This window comes from Ictidomys tridecemlineatus, chromosome 7, assembly GCF_052094955.1.
Source record: "Ictidomys tridecemlineatus isolate mIctTri1 chromosome 7, mIctTri1.hap1, whole genome shotgun sequence".
Classification (NCBI taxonomy): Eukaryota; Metazoa; Chordata; class Mammalia; order Rodentia; family Sciuridae; genus Ictidomys; species Ictidomys tridecemlineatus.
In genome coordinates, this window is record NC_135483.1 from 25,616,890 (window position 1) to 25,637,381 (window position 20,492).

Genomic DNA, 20,492 nt, shown 5'->3' on the forward strand with positions numbered 1-20,492 from the left:
TTTTTTTTGTTTGTTTCTGTTTTCTTCAGTCTTTCTCTGTCTACAAAACAACCTTCTCTGCTGAGTGCATCAGAATTCTTACTCTGTAGTGAAATGCTGTCTAAGTCTGGAATAGAAAATAAAACCTATAAGATAGTTAAAATTATTGTGATTTTTATTCTTTCATGGAGTACATTTATTGGATCACAATAATGAAAATATTATGGCATGGTTTATCTCTTTCCAACCCCACATTAAATGATAATCACATTGATACCTTGATATTGGCCATGGTGTAGCCACATAACAGAAATCAATAAACACTACAAATTATGGTTATATTTATTGTTTTATTCCTTATCTATACTTAAATAGAAATAGATTGTATCTATAGCTATTCTAGTAAATAGCACAATATATTGAGGATTTTTCTTTTTACTATTTCACTACCACATTCAATTTACTAAAAAATTTGCTTATGTCATTTGCAAGTTAATAAATTTCTGATATAATCATGTTTTTGATGTACTTTCCTCTTAAGGCCAAAAAAATCAAGAAATATTTATTTTGGAATTTTTATTATTTTTCATATACATAATGTAATTTTGACAAATACAGAATGATACCATTCTATGATAATTAGTTAGTTACATGGATCTTATAATTAATAGAGCACATTTTATTAGTAGGCCAAATTGGAGCTGGACACCTTTCTTTTTAAATGATGAGGCCTTCCTATGTAAGTTACCCAGGCTAGCTTCAATCTCTTTGGCTCAAGTAATTCTCCTGCCTCAGCCTCCCAAGTAGCTTGGCATGCACAGTCATCATTAACTGACATCTGTTTTTAAAAATACAATTTTGTTGGGAGAAAGCCATGTTCATCCATTTATGTATTGTCTGTGTCTGTTTTTGTTCTACAATGGTGGGACTGAACAGTTGTGAAAGAGATAATATTATCCCACAAGACCTTGAATATTTATTATCTAGCTGTTTTCAGAAAAAGTTCATCCACCTCTCTTTATATCCACAAAACTTATTTGTAAAACAAATGAACAAACTTATAAAGAGGTATACATATATACCAGATTTGTTTGAGATATTCTTGTTGAACAATTTCCAGCACAGCAGTGATGTCATGCTCATCACACACACACATCTGTGGACTCTCCTTGTCATTCACTGGTAATAAAATAAAGTTTTAAGTTCTAATCAGACCCAATTAATCACTCTGAACTATAAATGTACTTTTGAAGGAAAGGCACATTTTGTTTGCTTTTTTATTCATATGTTTTCATTCATGACTAGTTTAAAAGCAATTTGTGCTTTGTCTTTCCCTGTTTTTTTAATGTCTTCGTATAATATATCTGAATATGTTTGAAGCATTTTATTTACAAATTAAACAGCATCGACCTGATCATTATTCTGAAGCTCTTTCTTTTAAAAAATTCTTTCTAATGATGCTTGCTTTTCATTTTGATTTAGTAATTTTATGCATGTTTCCAAAATTTTACACTTGAGTAACCAAGCTTCATTTTATACTAGAGCTTCTATATTATATGTTTTCTATCTTTTGACTCTATGTTGTTAAATAAAATATGATTAGTAGAATTTGGTGTTGAATTAGATTCTCCCAGCTGAACTTTAGATAATTATTTTTTAATGCTAGCTCTTTTATCATACCTTCTCATACAATGATTATGTTTTAAAATGTGTGTTAAAATTTTTTTCAAAGAAAGAAAGATAGATCCATCCATCCATCAATAGATAGATAGATAGATAGATAGAAGTTTGAAGTATTTCAGCTAGTTTCTGGCTTAAAAACTAGAAAAATTCAATAAAAACATGTCTCTATTGTGTCAGACAGTATTGGGTTAATTTTTTAAAAAATCTCCTTCAGGTTAAAAATGATGTCTTATTATGTTTTTAAAATCTATCCATAGAACCTAACAAAAGTGTAGAACTAAATATGGATTGAATTAATTTGTTACTCTTTTAAATTGTTACATATAAAAATGATTTCAACATATAAAGTAACTGTTTCTGCCATGTGTTATTAAGGTTTTGTTTTTCTTTACCACTGAAAATTTGAGAAAACCTAAAATCTTCAGTAGCTAGTGAGACATAAGCACATACTTAGGTGAATTCAGTAACCAGGGGGAGAAAGACCAAGCTAAACACCAAATACAAGTGATTTGCCTCAAATTCAAACGATGGAAGTGTTAAAACAGAAGTTTTTAACTTGCAAATAATTTTTAAAGTAGTGAAAAAAATCTTAAGATAATGTAACTAGATTAATTCCTCTCCTTGAAAAATATTCCCTAAAACTTGATTCATGATTTTAAAATTTAAGATTTTAACAGATCTGAAAGAACCATAGTCACTGCAGAAAACTTGTTACTATGGAAAATTCACTGGAAGGTTGTTTACAACACAGAAGAAAAAATGTAAACAGTTTTTATCAATTATATAAAATTATTAATATAATTATATAAAATCTATTCTAAGTAGATTATTAATTTTTCCACAGCAGTATAATACAAGAAAAATATATCATGTAGTAATACTACTAATACAGCAATCCCTAAAAAAATTATCTGTTAGTTGACATCAATGTAATAGTACTAGTTTTGAGGGAGCACTATGCCAAAGCAGGATCACTGGAGTAGAAATTCAGTTACTTACTTTTTACTCTAATGACAGGTCACAGGTAATTTAAGATAATTTGTGGCAAAAGAATTAGCTTTTGAGCAGTATTTGTCAACTTTTTCTTTTCCTGATCATTCGCATAAACTTACCCAATACTCCATGAAACTAAATATTATGGAAAATGATTTTTTGGTTATGGGGGTGATGGTGTAGTTCAGTGGTTGAGAGTTTGCCTAACATGAGTGAGGACCTAGGTTTAATTGTCAATAACATGGGGAAAAAAATAAAGATTTCTTGTTACATATGATCTGTGGGAGACCACAAATCATTGCAATATCTAAAGTGTAATTGCTCCCAAGAAAAAATTTTTATCCACTTTTGGGTAATATTGACTATTGAAAATGCATGCCTTAAAAGAAAAATAATGGTGATATGCACAGTTGGTGAACTATATACTTTTTGGAAAAAAAAATCTAGAAATACATGAACATGTTATCTTAGAAATCTCATATTTTGAAAATATTCTTATTGAAACATAAGTAGCAAAATTCCATGGGTTTGTGTGTAAAAGGATGTTTATTTCAGCATTACTAGTTGTAGAAAAAAATTGAATTCATTAATATGGACATGGTAGAGCAAGTAATGATAGTGTCACCACATAGCTCTAGATAGGAAGTATCTGTATTTACTTACCTGAAGAGATGTGTATTATGCAATGATAAAGGAAAAACAAATTAGAGTGCAATGAGAAGTTATAATTTTAAAAGAAGACTAATGATAGAAGCCTAAAGAGGAGCTCATCAATTTTGCCTTGTATAGTTTTGCCCTGTTAATTTAGATTCTAAAAGCATTTAGTAGTCTTTTAAAATATCAAAATTAATCAACTTAACAATCACGAGTAAAATTTAAAAACATCTTTTATATTAATTACATATAGGAAAAGCAAGTGTTTGGTCCTCTTAAGAAAGTTAAAGAAAAACAATCAACTGACTCACCTTGGAAAACAATCTTAATGTAGATATTCTCAATTTTAAGTTGTCTCCCATGAAAACATATTATTCCTACAAGAACAAAGTTATATCACATAATCAAATATTTCTGAGAGTCTACTAAGTTTAGAATTTTAAAATTATATATGTATTCTAACTTTTCTAATGTAATATTTGTAGTGCTAGTATATTTGATTGTTCTTGAGTAATATGTACTGACCTGATGTAGGAACAGTATAATAATTTCCTCTTCCTTATAGGATATAAATACATTGTTCTGAACTGGATCTTTAAATTTTACATTTTAATTATAAATACATTTTGCAGATTTATGATGGAAAAGATAAAACAACACATCTACTGGGTGCATTCACTGGTGCATCTATGCGAGGACTGACACTTAGTAGTACTTCAAATCAGCTGTGGTTAGAATTTAATTCTGATTCTGAAGGAACAGATGAAGGTTTTCAACTTGTCTATACCAGTAAGTATCTTAGAAGCATAAAATCATCAAATACTATTGTTTAATATTTATTAAATAATTTCAGTATATTAGTGAAATAATATCTAATATTTGGTTATCAATTCGCAGTTTACAATTCTCTTCTACGTATGTAATTTTATTTAACCCTAACAACACTTCCATATGTTACAGATATTGTAGTTTTTGTCATTTTAACCATTGAAATGAACAAGGTTTCAAAGAATTAATAATTTGTAGAATTTGGGTTTATTTATTATGTATGTTTTAAATACCAGGATTCCCCTCTCCAATATTTAAGAAACGTAGATAAATTTTTTAACTTGTAGAAATCCATTGTCTGAGCTCTCATCCCCTTGAAAAATGAACACAATGCCTGTGTAGTGCAATTATTGATGATAACTGGTTGGTTTTAGGTTATTTAAAAATAAAAATTAGCTGAAGTGTTTGGTTGTTGTTATTTTGTTGAACTGCCTTATTAAAAATATATTTATGCATAATTACTTTATTATAGAATATAGCATCACATATTCTCATGAACAAAAGAAGTTTACAGGATGAGAATTATATTAGATTTGTTACATCAATTGTTGTATGAGTTAATGAATGTATTTTACTAGTGTCCTAATATAATAAATGAGCTAATTAAATTATATATCATATAGTATAACATAATATAAAATTATGTATTTTATATATATAACTACTTTATGTAAAACACTAAACTAAGAAAGTAAAATGCATATAAGAAGCGGTTATGTATTTGTTTAATTAATTTACAATCTATCAGATCAAACTGGTTCTTGGAAGTTCAGAATACTCATTTAATATAGCAAAATAAGTCTAATAGCAATATTCAGAAATCTTTACTTTTAGAATATTTGAGAAAATATGCCTTCTTTAAGTTTTCTCAAGAAGTCAGATTAATGGAAATTATTTTAGAAACAAGGTAATTAAAAATGTTAGAACATCAAAGATTATCACATGAGACCTCAAGCAAATTTGAATTCAATTATCATTAGTGAAAATATTGCCTCTTATTGATATGATAAATAGGAGCCAGAACAATATGACACGTTATATTTAAAAATCCTGTCCATAATACTGAGCGATTACCTTTGCTACCTGTTTATTTCAATTATTTTTTCAATCTGTATTAGAATTCTTACGTCATTAACATTACATGTAAATGAACAAAACGAATGGTAAATACACATTTTGAAGTTTTCAGAACTGTGTATACAATGTGATTTCTAATGAGGTCCTCCCAAAGACAATGAGTATTCAAGGGAATTGTGTTTATAGGTATTAATGTGTGATGAACTAAGAGTAATGGTATTAAAGTATTATTGCTCAAATGTAATTGCTATTATCTACTCCCAAAAGAAAACTTTTAAAAAAATCTGCTATCCTATTCCTCTTTCTTTGTTTTCTACAGGACTACTGACAATTTTAAAGTCATATTGCCATGAGTGGCACAATGTTTCCATAACGGTTTTTCTTTGTTCTGCATAATTTTGCACTTCTTCTTATGAGAAACTGTTTATGGGGTTCAGTACAGTGGCATGCACCTATAATCCTAGCAACTCAGGAGGCTGAGGCAGGAGGATCACAAATTCAAAAAAGCCTCAGCATCTTAGCAAGACCCTGTCTCAAATAAAATAAATAAAGGACTGAGGATGTGGCTCAGTGATTAAGTGCTCTTGGATTCAATCCTTGAAACAACAACAGCAACAAAAAGAAAAACTTTATAGGTTTCATAGAGGAATTCTAGATTTCCTTCTCTGATAACATAAAAATCTATGTAATTGAGATTATTGATACAAAGATACTAGGCAGTGTAGGATGTATCTGGATTTAAAATTGTATAGGGTATATTCAGGTTTCTGCAATAAGTAAAATCACTGGCTTTTCTGTCTGTAGTATGGGTTATAGGGTGTTAAAAAAAAAAGACAGAAAACTTTAAAAAGTAAGTATTTGAAGTTACCCTTCCTTTCTTACCCTAATTGTTCATTATAGAATAGTTTTTTTTCTTTCCTTTTCTTTTTTAAAATTTTAAACTCTAAAATTTGGGATAGAGTATAAAAACAATTATTTTATAATTGCATTTAATTAGGAAAACATGCCTATAAATATTTTTCAGTCTCAGAACTGAAATTAAAGTGTTTCAGTCTTGGATTTATAACTAAGAGGTTTATAGTCTACTTCCAAGGTATCTTAGATATCACAAGTTCTGTAAATTATTTTACAATTGTGTAAACCAAGTAATGTATTATGAACACTTCAATAGAGGGGACACATAGAAGTAGTAAGCCATGATATTGTCTGATTTGTGGATTTACATATTGACACATTTGTTATTAATTGTATTTATCCCTAAGTATTACTTGTGATGTTTACAATGACAACTCGAAAACTCGTCTAGAAATCTGCAATTATATAAGTAGTTAAGCACTGATTTCTTAGTTTGAGAGGAGTTTGTTCTTGACATCTATTATATTAGTTGCATATGTAAACAGCATAAAAGAAAAGTTGCAATGTTGGCTAACTCTGGCTGAGGAAATCAGGGTCAGTATCAGAGGAGAAATATTAGAGATCCATTTTAAAATTCGAAGTTGATGCCCAAGGTGTATAGGGCACGACCTAAAACTCAGCTACAGGCTAAGCACAGTTGCTATCGCTGAAAATAGAGAATGGATATTTGGAGGATGAAGGTAGTTTGTGTTTCACAGAAAGAAATAGTGGGAAGCATTTCAGGCAGAATAGGATGAGAGAACATGATAAGGAAGAACATACTAAGTGTATCCAAGGCAAATAATCCAATTTGGATTATTCTCACATGCCTAGATTCTTCTTACAGTTCTAGCTTTAGCTCAGAGGCCTATTTGAACACTCCATTAGTGACAGTCAGTCTTTATCCAATTACCATTTTGTTGAGTATTAACCTTGCTATTGTCTGATTATTTGTGATTTTAGGTAGAAAGAATTGCATTTGACTGAGATAAAAATGAAGAATTATGTTAGCACAGGTGCATTTTATTTCAGCTGTGTTATTTTTCAATTTATTATATACTTGCTAAATCTAGCAAATGGACTAGTGAAAGTAGTGGTGGGCTTCAAGTAATAGGAATCCTAACCATGGATTTAATAGTGAGAGTTTATTTTATTCACTTAAGAAATGGAGAAGAAAGAAGATGTGTAGATCTTGATTCAGTTGCTTAACAAAATCAACAAGGATCCTCCTCCTTCTGCTGTGGCATCCCTAGAGGATTTATTTTTTGTCCTCATGATTGTTGTGACATGATCACAAGAGAGCTGCTATGACTCTGGATATGTTTAAGACAAGAAGAAAAGAGAAACAGGTTGTACCAACCACATATGCCCTTCTTGTAAGGAATGTGAAATCTTTTCCAAGAGCCATTTCAGATAATCTGAATCATTTTTGTTCAAAATGAGACCATGTCGTTAAACCTTCATTTACCATCTTACTTTGCTAGACTAGACAATATAGAAGACTGACTAATTGTATTAGTCGTAGACCCTCATGATATATTGTTTAATCTTAGATTATATCTGGGAACACAATCAAGGTTCTATTAGTGAGGAAGAAAAGAAGAAGAGACATAGAGGAAATAACTGAAAATATTTACTACAACTGTACACCTGTCACAGACATTCCAAAAAATATAAAATTAAAATCTATATGTTGAATTAATGGCTCCATCATTAAGGGTATCATGGAAGCCAAGACACTCTACAGTGCTTAGAAAATAAAGCTATAGATCACCCATTATTAATAGTTTCAGCTCTACTATGCTAGGAAGAGAATGGGTTTCTCTAACCTGCTTCAGTAAATAAATTATATACATATGTGGAGTGAAAATCCTTCACTACTACATTTCATAGAAGAAAATGCCCCATTTCTTTATGTTTTCTAAAGCAAACTGAATCTGTTTAGTCTTCATCAGAGCTCTCAAGAAAAAAATCTTATTCTATCCTTTGATGTTACATCCCTCTTTTCCCAAATAACTTTCTCAAGTCAACTGAACTTTGATTAGATAATTAAAAGTGTGGAGAGCTATGCCATTTAGGTGAAAATGTCTGTGGGTAAGAATTGGTCGTCCCATGATCACCCTTAGGCAACCCACTGCTCTTCCATTCCTTCAACCTCCCCAAATCCAATTTCCTCAGTGAGTCTGGCCAGTCTTCTCATTCTTCTTAAAACAATGGCTGTCAATTTCAGAAATCTAAAACTCCCTCCAAGTACAAATTGAGAAGAGACATATTTTCAGGTTCTTTATGTAATACAATTTAGTTTTGATGGGGAGCCCATAAAGGGGTAGCTGAATTTTCTGCAGGGCACAGGGAGGCAATATGAGAGGAAAATTAGTATTTTCTTCCAAATTTGGAAGAAGAAATCAGAAATTAAGATAATAATACAATATCCTCCCCAAGACATCACCCCTCTCTGGATAATCCTATAATAGCAACCATGAAAACCTAGTAGGACACTGACCAGACTCTCAATGCACATTTGAATAATGCCTTCCTAAAATTCAGAAGGCAAATTTGTAGAAACATTTCTATTTCTATCGCATCCTTTCTATTATTACTGTAATGGAACTTATTATTAATTTATATACTATTGACATTATATATATGGACATAGCCTTAAATTGTTCTTTTCCCAGTGGAAAGTTATATGTGCTGATAATAAGGATAAAATGAATAAGACAAAGTTCCTGCCTATAAAGAACTAATTTGGGGTCTCGGGTTGTAGCTCAGTGGTAGTATGCTTGACTAGAATGAGTGAGGCCCTGGTTTCAAGCTCCAGAACTGAAAAAAAAAAAAAAAAGAATAAAACTAACATTATAGTGGTACAAGACAAAAAAAGAAACATAAGAACAAAAGATAATACTTTTAGAAATAATTTATGGGAACTATGGTACAGAAGACAGGACTACTATAGCCAATTTGTTTAGAGACTCCATATCAGAGATGGCACCTAATCTGATGCCTGGCTGATAAGAAAGAATGATAACATATAGATAGATCTAGGGGCAAAGGGTTCTAGGTAGAAAGATTAGTAAATATAAAGGCCTAAAAGCAGCAGGAATTTGAGCTGATTTGTTGAACTGGAGCTGACTGAGCAAATAGAATAGGACAAAATGAGAGATACAAATTATAAACCAGGAAAGTATGAGTAGACTATAGGAAGGGGCCTGGATTTTATTTAAAGGGCACACAGAGAACTTCAACATTATTGTAAGATTAAATATAAGAGTTAAAAATCATAATAGCTAACATTTATCTTCCAACTACTAGGTACAAGACATGAGAGGTATTATTACGATTCCCAACAAGAAAAGAAGGAATAAAAAGCTTGGAAATTTTTCTTTATTTGTGTAACATTACAGAGCTAATAGGTGCAAAAAGGGAATCAGTTTCTCTACCTCCAGAATCCATGCTTTTAACCACCATGCTATACTATCTTCCAACCCAAGTTTTCAATATTTATATTTAAAATTCATTGGATTTAATATCTTTCAAAAATGTATATGTACTGTTAAAAGAAATGTTTTTAAAATGTTAATGTAATTATTCCCCAAAGAAAATTTTGTCATTTTATGCTTAAGAATATAAATGCTTTCTTATTGGCCAAATTTACTTTCAGAGGAATGACTTAGTCTTACTATTTTTTCATGTTAATACTTTTAGTTATATTCATTTGTAATAATCCCACTTTTCACTGAGAAGAAAGGAATTGAGTATTTCTGACAACCATCCATTACAAAGTTAAATAATATCATTTTGATGGCTTATAGTATTCTCTTCTGGAAGGCTGACCTGGTAAATATTATGATGCCAAACCATTAGGCGGTAAATCTAGGCCCAGGTGTTTTTTGTTTTTTGTTTTTTGTAATTTTCTCTTTTTATTTAACTTGCTAAAAATTACCCAGCGAAAACAACAAATAAACAAATAAGCAAAAAGAAAATCTCTGGAGAAATGTTTATTTATTCCACTGGAAAACTTCAAATATTTTTGTACTCTTTTAGCCTCTTAGCTCTGTTGCTTGAATTAATTCAACAATCTATAGAGACCATTGCCATTCAAATTTTATATTCACATTAAGGCTGAACATTAGTTAATTTGTGGTGCATTTTTTTCAGTATTAGCCTTGTAAATATAAATACATTATCCAATTTAATCTCTTTAATTTAGTTACCAGCATGTTGTTGGCATATTTAATGTGAAAAATAATCAGATGACCTACTAACTTTAACTTTATACTCAATATATAATTAATTTAATATAAATGCAAGCAGAAAATAAGTAAATTACAAGGGAACACAAAGTTAATTCATTGGATCCATGTTCCATAAACCACATACCACATATATTTGCCATTGCCTTTATTTTTTAAATCTTGAAATTAAACAGACAATAAAGGATGTATAAACTAATGGAACATTACCAAGTACAGATATTCTAAGAAAAATACTAAAGAAATATCTCTTAATTATCTTTCATTTACATGGACAACTTTTATTATAATTTCTTCAAACTGTTATAACAGAGTTATCATTAAAATTTCCATAACCTCACATTGCAAAATCTTTAAAAATTTGAACTAATAATTTACCCACTGCATGTTATTAATTTCTGGCAGGTTGAAGACCTACCTGTGGATAAAAAAACTTTAATATGTTTAGAAAAAAAAAAACAATGCTCTAGAATAGCTATGTCTTTAAGGTAGAGAAAATATTAGAATAAGATACACAAGTAAAAATCTGTGAATAATCAGCATTTCTGCCCTTCTAAGCATATCCTTGAAGTGCAGAGATGAAAAATTTCGCAACTATGTTTTCCAAACTCTCTTGCCAACGAAGATCTCTCTTTAAATTCTACCAATTAAAGGCAGTTTTGCAACAACTGAAAGATGAAGTTTATGAAGTCATTTGTTTTCCACCACCCACTTATGCTATAAATGTGGTGCTGGCAGGTGGTTGTATGTGTCCATGGTCTCTTTGAACTCCTGGATTTTTTGAAAGCCAGCACGGGCTTTCCACCTCATATTCCATTTGCATTTCCTAAACCATCAAAGTCTCCAATTTCTTATATTTGATCTGTTTTCTCAACCATGTCTTTATTTTTAATCATCAAACAACAAGAAAACTATAGCAAAGCACACTATAAATAAATATGAGAGTATTTAGAAGAAGATATTTTTATACAGCAGAAAATATACACTTAAGTCAATAAGAAAAGAATAGCATAACTGAAAAATGTAGGAGAAAGAAAATTTCACAGTATAAGAAACCTCAGTGGCCTTAGCATAAGAAAAAAAATGTTTAATTTAATAAAAGTTTAAAAAATTAAGATTAAGAGAAAAATAATATGCTGCTTCACATTCATAAAGCAGATAAGATTTTAAAAGCTGCCCACCACCAGGTGGTCATAACAAATTTCAGATATCAAGATTCATAAGAGTTTGGGAACATAAATTGGAAAAGTCATATAAAATAATTTGTAAAAATCTAGTAAAATTTATAAATCTATTCATCAATCAATCAATTCTTAGATATATCTAGAATTTACCAACTTTATGTTTTAGCCTAATACCAAGAGGCTGGTGGTTTCAACAAATTATAATTCAGTCAAAGCTAAATAACACTATCCCAGAATGAGGGACAAATTTAAGCTATGCAAGACATAAATAGCACATTTAATAGCATTTTTTTCATGTTTGTCAAGTTAATATTTAGAAAGTCTTTCAGTAAAAAGTTTGTACTCAAAACTTCCTACATAGAACTCAGAGCATCAGCAATTTTAAAAGGGGGGGGGGAGCTATTTTATCCTATCTTCTGAAAACAATGGGAAATTAATAACAATAATTTCTATAATCTTTTTGTTAATTCTTAATTTCAAACTGGCATTGCCCTCTTGTAGCAATCTTCTAAAGTTGTAACTTCATAGTTTGATGTTGAAATTAGGGAGAATAGATATATATCATTTTTTTATTAATTTGTAAAGAAAAAGACACATAATTGTTCTTTAACACATTCTTCTTTTTTATATTCCCTTTATTTTTTTAATATGTCTGGATCAAAGAGGAATATTATAGCTGTTGTACATATTCTCAGAGTATTTCCTGTTTATGAATATGGAGATAACATTTGACAATATGCTTTACATACCTTCTTATTTAAATAAGAGAATTCCTAGATTGTGAGTGTAAATGAGTTATAAAACACTTGTATAGCATGTGTGAGGCCCTGAGTTCCATCCCAAGCACCAGGGGATCAATAAAAAAGAAAAGAAATTAAAAAATAAGACTTTTTATTACAAGACTAATTGCCTAAGTGAAATTTAATAACAAAATATTAAATATAGTTTATAAATGTTATTATGCTTAATACTTTGAATTAAGTCCATCAAACAGTTCTTTGGAGATTAAAATTATTGTAGAATAATCTAATTTTAATTTATCTCCTTGTACTATTGTTAACTTTTATTAACAATAAGATTTCAAAAAACATATCTCAAATATATTTACTTTGCATACTTTCTTGATTTTTTTTAATAATCATTTCCTTTTTATTTAGTACTTTTGGTACATAAAAGTAACAGATCTTCATTGACCATTAAATACTCTAGAACTTGCCTTAGGAGAGAGTGAGTAAAATCCCCTTAAAGAGACTAGGAAGGGCTCCTTATGTTTTCCGAAAGCCAATGTATCTCTCCACACAGAGAAGTTATAGAAATACCTCACTACTTAGGGCTATACACCTTCTGGCGACTTTACGTATGGTATAACACAGGAAGTAAACAATGTGACTTAGTTATTTGATACAAGTGAGCTACTATATGCTTTTTTTTTTTCTTTGTAGTTTACATCCAGATTAATTTGGTCATGGCTCTATGCCAATAGAAGAGATGCAGAATTTTCTTCAGTCACCACATAAGACACAAATAAATTTTTTTTCTCAAACATTTTTGTCTTAAAATAACTTATTTCCCTTATTCATTAGACTGTTCAGAATAATTTTTTAGTCTTCTATTCTTGGAAGCTGATATAATTTTGTACCTAATTATCATTTCTGCATTTATTATATATTTTTTACACACATATATATATATATGTATATATATATTTGTGGAATAATATAGATATTTATTGGATTTAATGTCTTTAAATTAGCCTCCATTATATATATATATATATATATATATATACTCTCATATATATATGTATGTATTTTTTTCTGTAGTGGTTATTATAAACAAGAACACTTTACCATTGAGCTACATCCCCAGACCTTTTTATTTTTATTTTTTTTATTTTGAGCCAGGATCTTGCTATATTGCTGAGGCTGGACTCCAAATTGCGATCCTATTGCTTTAGCCCAAGTAGCTAGGAATACAGATGTGTGCCACCATGCTCAGCTACTTATAAATTTTTGTAAAGTATCAAAGAGAGGAAAGCTACATAGCTAGAGAACTTACATTTTGACCATTGGTTTAAGTTGTAAAGCATCCTTTTTTAGTTCCTTTAGGATCTTACTGCATTGTGCTATGACTATTGGGTTTTTAATATTTATCTTTATTAATTTTACAATGAATATGCACATGAGGTATTCTGAGTCTAAACAAATGAATTATTATTAAGATGATGATGATGATGATGATGATGATGATGATGTCTGTTCCAGCCCTCCTTTGACCTGGTTCTAACCCTAACTAGCAACATGATGAAATCCTAGTGAAAAAAAAAATCTATACAAGTAGCCAGGGACTCTGGACGCAAGGGATAGCAAAATGAAAAAGGCTTGCTTCAGGAATCTTTTTCCTCACTTTTGAAAGGAAGTGATAAAGGTGATGAGAATCAGAGTCAAGTCCCATTTTCTTCATGTGAAAATTGAACACTGGAGAAACACTGAGGCAAGCATAAAAACAAGTTTTATTTAAAGGCTAGTACAGAGATAGACTTCTCCGAAGAGAAGGGGCCCCAGAAGAGGCTTCCTGTCTGAGGAAGTGGGAGTCCTGCCCCTATTTTACATTTCAGATTTCCTTTGTTCACATGCTTTCTCCTCCCCATATCCTGCCTAGTGACCCAAAAGGTATAGAGATCCAAGAATGGGAATGAAGCTGCCCAGGGGTAAAGGAAGGAAGGAAGTGTCCAAGGGACGTATATTAAAAACTCCTACAATGACCATCCTGCAAGAAGGAACAATTCTCTGTAGGCAGGTTACCTTAGCAACAGGTTGGGGAGAAGGTGGGGATTGCTCTGTAGGTATCAGCATTTCATTTTTTCTTGAATCAGCCCTCATCTTTCTGACCTAATCATTCATTACCTACACTGTCCTTTTGCCTGGGCTTCAGAAGGACAAAACCTTTGCTTCTAGGAGATGGAATGGAGAAGATCAGGGGTTCTAATTCTAATCTTTAGAAATGTAAATCTGTCTCTCCAAGGGCCCCATTAGCCTCCAGTGTCTCCTGCTTTGATAACCTAGAGATGTCTGTATGTTTATGGACTTCATCCTCCATTAAAATATAATCACAAATTTCTTCCACATTCTGGAATTCTCTGGAGTTCCCTCATTGCTCATGTAGTTGTAAATCAACTTTTTAAAGGTTGCACTTGCCTCAGATTTCAGTAAATTCATGAAGACTGTCCCAACTTTGCAGAAAAACAAATGTTTCCTCCCTATTTCAGATTGACAACAAGTAGAAATCTTCTATAACCCCCCATGAGAATTTTTGAAATATCTACTTTTTCTAGCTCAAGTGCAATATAAAAATTGAGTTAATCAAACTTATTATAGTTTATATTACCTCTATTATAGTTTATATTACCTTTTTATAGGTAAAATACACTTTAAATACAGGATTCACTTACTTCCGAGTTTATAAAGTAAGGGAGTCAAAAATTATATTTTCATTTGACATGTTTATTACTTGGATAGTTATATTTTCACATTTTTGCCTGGATTTAAAATTTTTAGGATATAGTTCTAGTAGCTTAGTTTATCAGCTTTTAAAAAATGTATTTGTTTTTCTATTCACTTTTGACACTAAATATGTTTCTTCTTCACTTCAATCAATTCTCCAAGCATCTGAAAAATATCTAACAATTCATTTTAATTTTAATACTTGCTAGAGTTGATATAGCCCCTTCTAAAGTTCTTACTGACAAACTATAAATTGAGGACTCCCTTAATCCCTTTGTATTCAGTAATTTTGAATGCTCACATAATACAAATGAAAGGCCAAATAAAGATGTACATAGGCTTGGGCCAGAAGGGGCCCAAGTGCAAGAGCTTCTGTTCCCATGGAGTTTCGACAGGATACCTTTCTAGCATATGAATATGTTCACCAACCAGGAAGCTCTCAAAACCGTCTCTGTAGGTTGTTTAGGAAATTCCATTTCATAGACACAGTGAACTAAATCATTGGCTTGGTAATTAATCTTCAGCTCCTCTCCTCTTCAGGAAAGTAAGTGTGTGTTGGAGGTAGGGTGGTAAGGGCTGAAAGTTCTAACCTTCTAGTCAAATGGTTAGTTCCTTTTACAACATATCACCATTCTTCAAAAGACAGGCAATCCTTTTGATCATACACTCAGGTATAATTGAAAGCAGCTTATTGTAGGTAACAAAAGATGTTCCACTCCTATCACTCAGGAAATTCCAAGAGTGTTAGGAACTATATGCCAAGAACCGAGGACAAAAACTAAATATACATTTCTTCTTACAGTATAGTAGACGTGTCAGAATCTAATATGAACTATAAAATCATGTGAAGTAGGCAGGAAGCTTATTTCTACAAGCCCTTACTTAGTTATAGAGACCATATCACTGATGAATTTGAAAAAAATTGAAAAGTATAACAATTTCTAGTTTTTAAGAAAAAAGAGCTCTATTTTGTGTACTGTCAGTTAAATATATAAGAGCAATAAAACTAGGAAAAAGTATACAATCATATTTGAAATAGTGAAGTAAAGGAATAATTGGTGTAGTTTTAAATTCTCTTACTAATTTTTTCCTTTAATCAATTTATGTATTTCTCTCAGGTTTTGAACTTTCACATTGTGAAGATCCTGGCATTCCACAATTTGGATACAAGATCAGTGACCAAGGCCACTTTGCTGGTAGCACTATCATTTATGGATGCAATCCAGGCTACACTCTGCATGGAAGCAGCCTTCTGAAGTGCATGACAGGGGAGAGAAGGGCATGGGACTATCCTCTGCCTTCCTGTATTGGTAGGATACTCTTTTAGACTTCCCTTAAATATGTTTATGGAAATGTTACCAAAACATACTCTATATATTCAAATTATTCTCTCTGTCCACACACAACTCATACCTTAAAATCAGGAAGTTAATGAACTAATAGCTTAAAATTTCAAAGAAAATTCATGGGAAGTGTAAGGGTCCTTTTTATCACCTTATAAATAAATAAATGTATACTTTTTACAGGGTAATATGGTCTGTATGTCTGTATGGAGTCATATGTCTGCTCTTGATATAAAATTCAACTCACTACAAAAACGTTAAAGACTTTTAATCATACAAATCTATTGAACCCTATTGACAAAATTTGTTTTAATTTACAAAATTAATGCACATCTTGAGATAAAGGTGAATTAAAAAAAACAGAAAACCTATTCAATAACATAAACACATTCTTGTATGTATGCACTTTAAAAAAACTGAAGTACCAGTGGCTTTTCTTATGTGTGTGTAGCATAATTGCCAATTTCAAAAGGAAAAGGCATTTGAAAGTCAGTAACAAGATATATTGAACCTAGAGAATGATCATTATGGGTTGTTTTTATTATTATTGCATAGCTGGGTTATCTTTTTATTTCTACCATATTGAATATCAGTTAATATATAATTGTACATGTGAGGGTGGGAGGGTGCATAGATAAGTATTGATAGAGACATCTCAGTCTCTCTTTTTTTCATTTTTGCACCAAAGATCAAGTCTTTGGACTCAAAATACTAGGAGAACAAAAGAAAGCATTTTAATCAAAAATGCTAACCTAGTAGGGAACAAACATGTAGAGATTTTTTTTTTTTATCCATTCTTAATTCTTGATGGCTTTTAGAAATACAAATCTGTTCTGTGTCAGGCCTATTTGGATAAAATTGACATGAGTGTTTTTCTAAACAGCTTAAATAAACAAGTATAATTGATAAAAAAATTGTATGTGTTTAGTGTTGCCAATTTGATAAATTTAGAGGCCTGAACTTTAGAAGCAAGTGGAAATTTTCTTTTTTATGATAAAAATTAAAATCACCACAAAACTTGTTAGAATTCAAGAAGAAAAAATGAAATTCTAGCCATTACATGCCTTTCAACCAATTACTCTGTGTTTTTGATGGCATGAGATCTCTGCTGCTCTACTAAAATATTGATTCACATGGAAATAATACATGTTTTTAATCTAACCAAAATGTAATCACAGTCTATTATTTTCAGAAGGTTTCTAAATTTTGGATGAATTATGAGAGTAATTCCTAAAATAGTAATCAACCTTAATTACCAAAAGCCTGGGATTCTGGAATATGACCAATAAAAGGCCCATTGGCATTAGTTATGAGAAAAATACACCAATGATTAATTCTTTCTGATTCTGTATGTGTGTGTGTGGGGGGGGGGGTATTGGGGATTGAACCATGGCCTTGGGCATGCAAGGCAAGCACTCTTCCAACTTAGCTATATCCCCAGCACAGATGCTGTATTTTTAATTGGGTATGAAATATGTTCAGAAAAGCATTAAGTGCTATAATATCACATATAAATGTTTAAATATTATTTCACCATGATGTCCTTAATATTAAAATCACAACATAATACATTAAAATCATATATTTAATGAGTACATTGAACCAAATGGAAGAGATTCTATACTTTTTGGAAAAATTTTATTCAACTAGAACATTTGGTCTGAGACCAGAAAATTTTAATTTTGTTTTCAAGAAATCAATGCATTTTATATTTATAAATATCCCAAGTCAAACTGTGATTTGATACTGTACAAGATTTTGTGGAAAGGGTAAACTTTTTTATTTTTATAGTCAAGGTTAATGACTATAAGCAGTTAGCACATGTCGAGTGATGTCGATGATTTCCATGATAACATAAGATGAAATTCTATTTTAGATAGTATTCTCTACCAGCAAGAATAATAGCTTTACCATCTGATATAAGATTATATTTTTTTTGTTCTGCTCATTAACTTTAAATATCTATTATGGCTATATTTTTGCCTCTGTTAAATGCAAAATTTTTCTCAATTGTATGAATAACTTCTAGGTAATTACATTTCTGAAGCTTATAAATTGACCAAAGAAAATAATTTTTGAAGCATCATAACTGGAGGAATTTAAACCTATTTCTTCTTCAAGTACTATATCACATTTTTATTTTGCAAACATAATTCTTCTGTCAGAATATGAACTCTAGTTACAACTATCCCACTGATTCATTTGAGATCAGAGTGCCAAGTTATAATTGAGAAAAGCAATATGGAGGAAAGAAAGCTGTTTAAATTCAAAATGGAATATAGTAAAGAAAACTCTGATCTAAGAATGCTTATACAAATGTTTACTTTCAAGAAGAGGGGAGATTAAATTTTCCTTAATGTGAAAAAATACATACTCTTGAAAAAATTATAGATTGTTTTGGAAAGACTCTCATTGAGTTGTGACTTAAATTTTTTTAGCTGAATGTGGAGGTCGTTTTAAAGGAGAATCATCAGGAAGAATCTTATCTCCTGGTTATCCTTTTCCATATGACAATAATCTGCGTTGCATGTGGATGATTGAGGTAGATCCAGGAAACATTGTCAGGTAAGTAGATTTCATTTTCTCAAAGCTACCAGGAAATCTGATTTTCTTGATCAGTTCCTTTGTATAATATCAATCAAATATCAAGATTTTTCAATACTATTGACCTTGGTAAAGGAAAACATGGTTTCATGAGCTTAAATTATTTTAACAAAAGTACTCATTAGAATGATTTATTGATTTTGGATTTGTAGGCTGCAAAGTAACTCATGAAACCATTTAGGAGAAAACTTTTCCTACTTATAAGAGGGTACAGAGGTTGAAATTCTTACCTGCTTCTTGTGGACTTTGTTCTTTCAATTCTTGATAACTCAGGATGCTGAATCCATCATTTTGATAAGTATACAAAGTTGTTCAAGTCACTAAGTGCAACCTCACTGGCATTTAGAATAAGGTAAAAAGAATTTAATAGCATTTCCCATCTTCCCTGGTCTCAGGCACATTTCTGAAGCAACAGTTCTCTGCCCATTAACAGTGCTGAAATTAGGTAAGTGGCTTGCAATTGTTCCAGTCATTGCCCCATACATGAGTACAGAACCGCAGCCTTCCAGATCAACACAAGTCAAGTTTCCAAGGCTAACACAGCTCTCATACCCCATTTTACTTATTATGCCTTTGACTGAGAGTGGATTAATAAATGAACAGTCATCCTTGACTTATAAGCTAATTAGTGAGTTTTTGCTCATTAAAGCTTTTAATTTAAGAATTGCTGTTCATACAAATGAAATTTCAGACAGGCTTCTAGGTGGTATACTATGAATTTCAGGATGCAGTATGAACTGGTACACTGCTTTTGCAAGAAAATATGTGTAACTCAAAACAGGTTTCTTTGTATCTATCCCTAGCTTATCTTCCTTTAGTTTATATCATGCATTGCTTTATTTAAATATCAGACATATTAAACTTGGAAATATTAAATTCAATAGGCTTCTAAGGTTTTGTTAAAGAACAATAACTGATATTTATATGCAACCCAAATGTAAAGCTGTGACAATTCATATATCAAACAAGAAAGTTTATTTGCTTTTAAGTGTGTTGATATAACAGGAATGCTAATTTTTTTCACTTGGCACAGAAAGAATCAGATGCTAATTTTGTCTAGATTAGGCATTAAACAGAACAAATTTAATGTGAAACAGTGATTAAAGTGTATACTGTGAGATCAGACAAATTAAGTTCAGTTTTTGAGTCAGCTACCCTTTGTGCAATTATTTAATTTATCTAAACTCTGTTTGCCACATTTGTAAAATTGAGATTAAAATTGTTCCTGCTCCATTAGTCATTATAACAATTTAACAAGGAAAATATTCATAATACATTTGTGTAGCCTTGCACATACAAGAACCTCTATAAATTTTACCTTTAGTTATCAAGGTTAACATTCATAAACACTGAAAAGACTATATACCTGAAATTTATGTAATTTGCAAAGGTGATTAAATAGTGTTTTTAATTGTGTTCTGAAGAAATAAATTTTATTGTTCAAGAAAAAATAATTAAAATTACATATGCTATTTACCTAATTCATTTTTCATCTCA

At 30.8% G+C, this 20,492-nt stretch overlaps 1 protein-coding gene across 5 annotated transcripts in view; it reads left to right on the top strand.

Moving 5' to 3' along the window:
- The window catches only part of Csmd3 (CUB and Sushi multiple domains 3), a 1,083,924-nt gene that overhangs the window by 784,615 nt on the left and 278,817 nt on the right, over positions 1-20,492 (top strand). For all 5 annotated transcript variants that reach the window (XM_005316223.4, XM_078016771.1, XM_040293722.2 and 2 more), the window contains 3 exons: positions 3,942-4,098; positions 16,167-16,358; positions 18,830-18,956. In XM_005316223.4, coding sequence (XP_005316280.1) covers positions 3,942-4,098; positions 16,167-16,358; positions 18,830-18,956 — 476 coding nt within the window. The remainder of the gene's footprint in view (positions 1-3,941; positions 4,099-16,166; positions 16,359-18,829; positions 18,957-20,492) is intronic.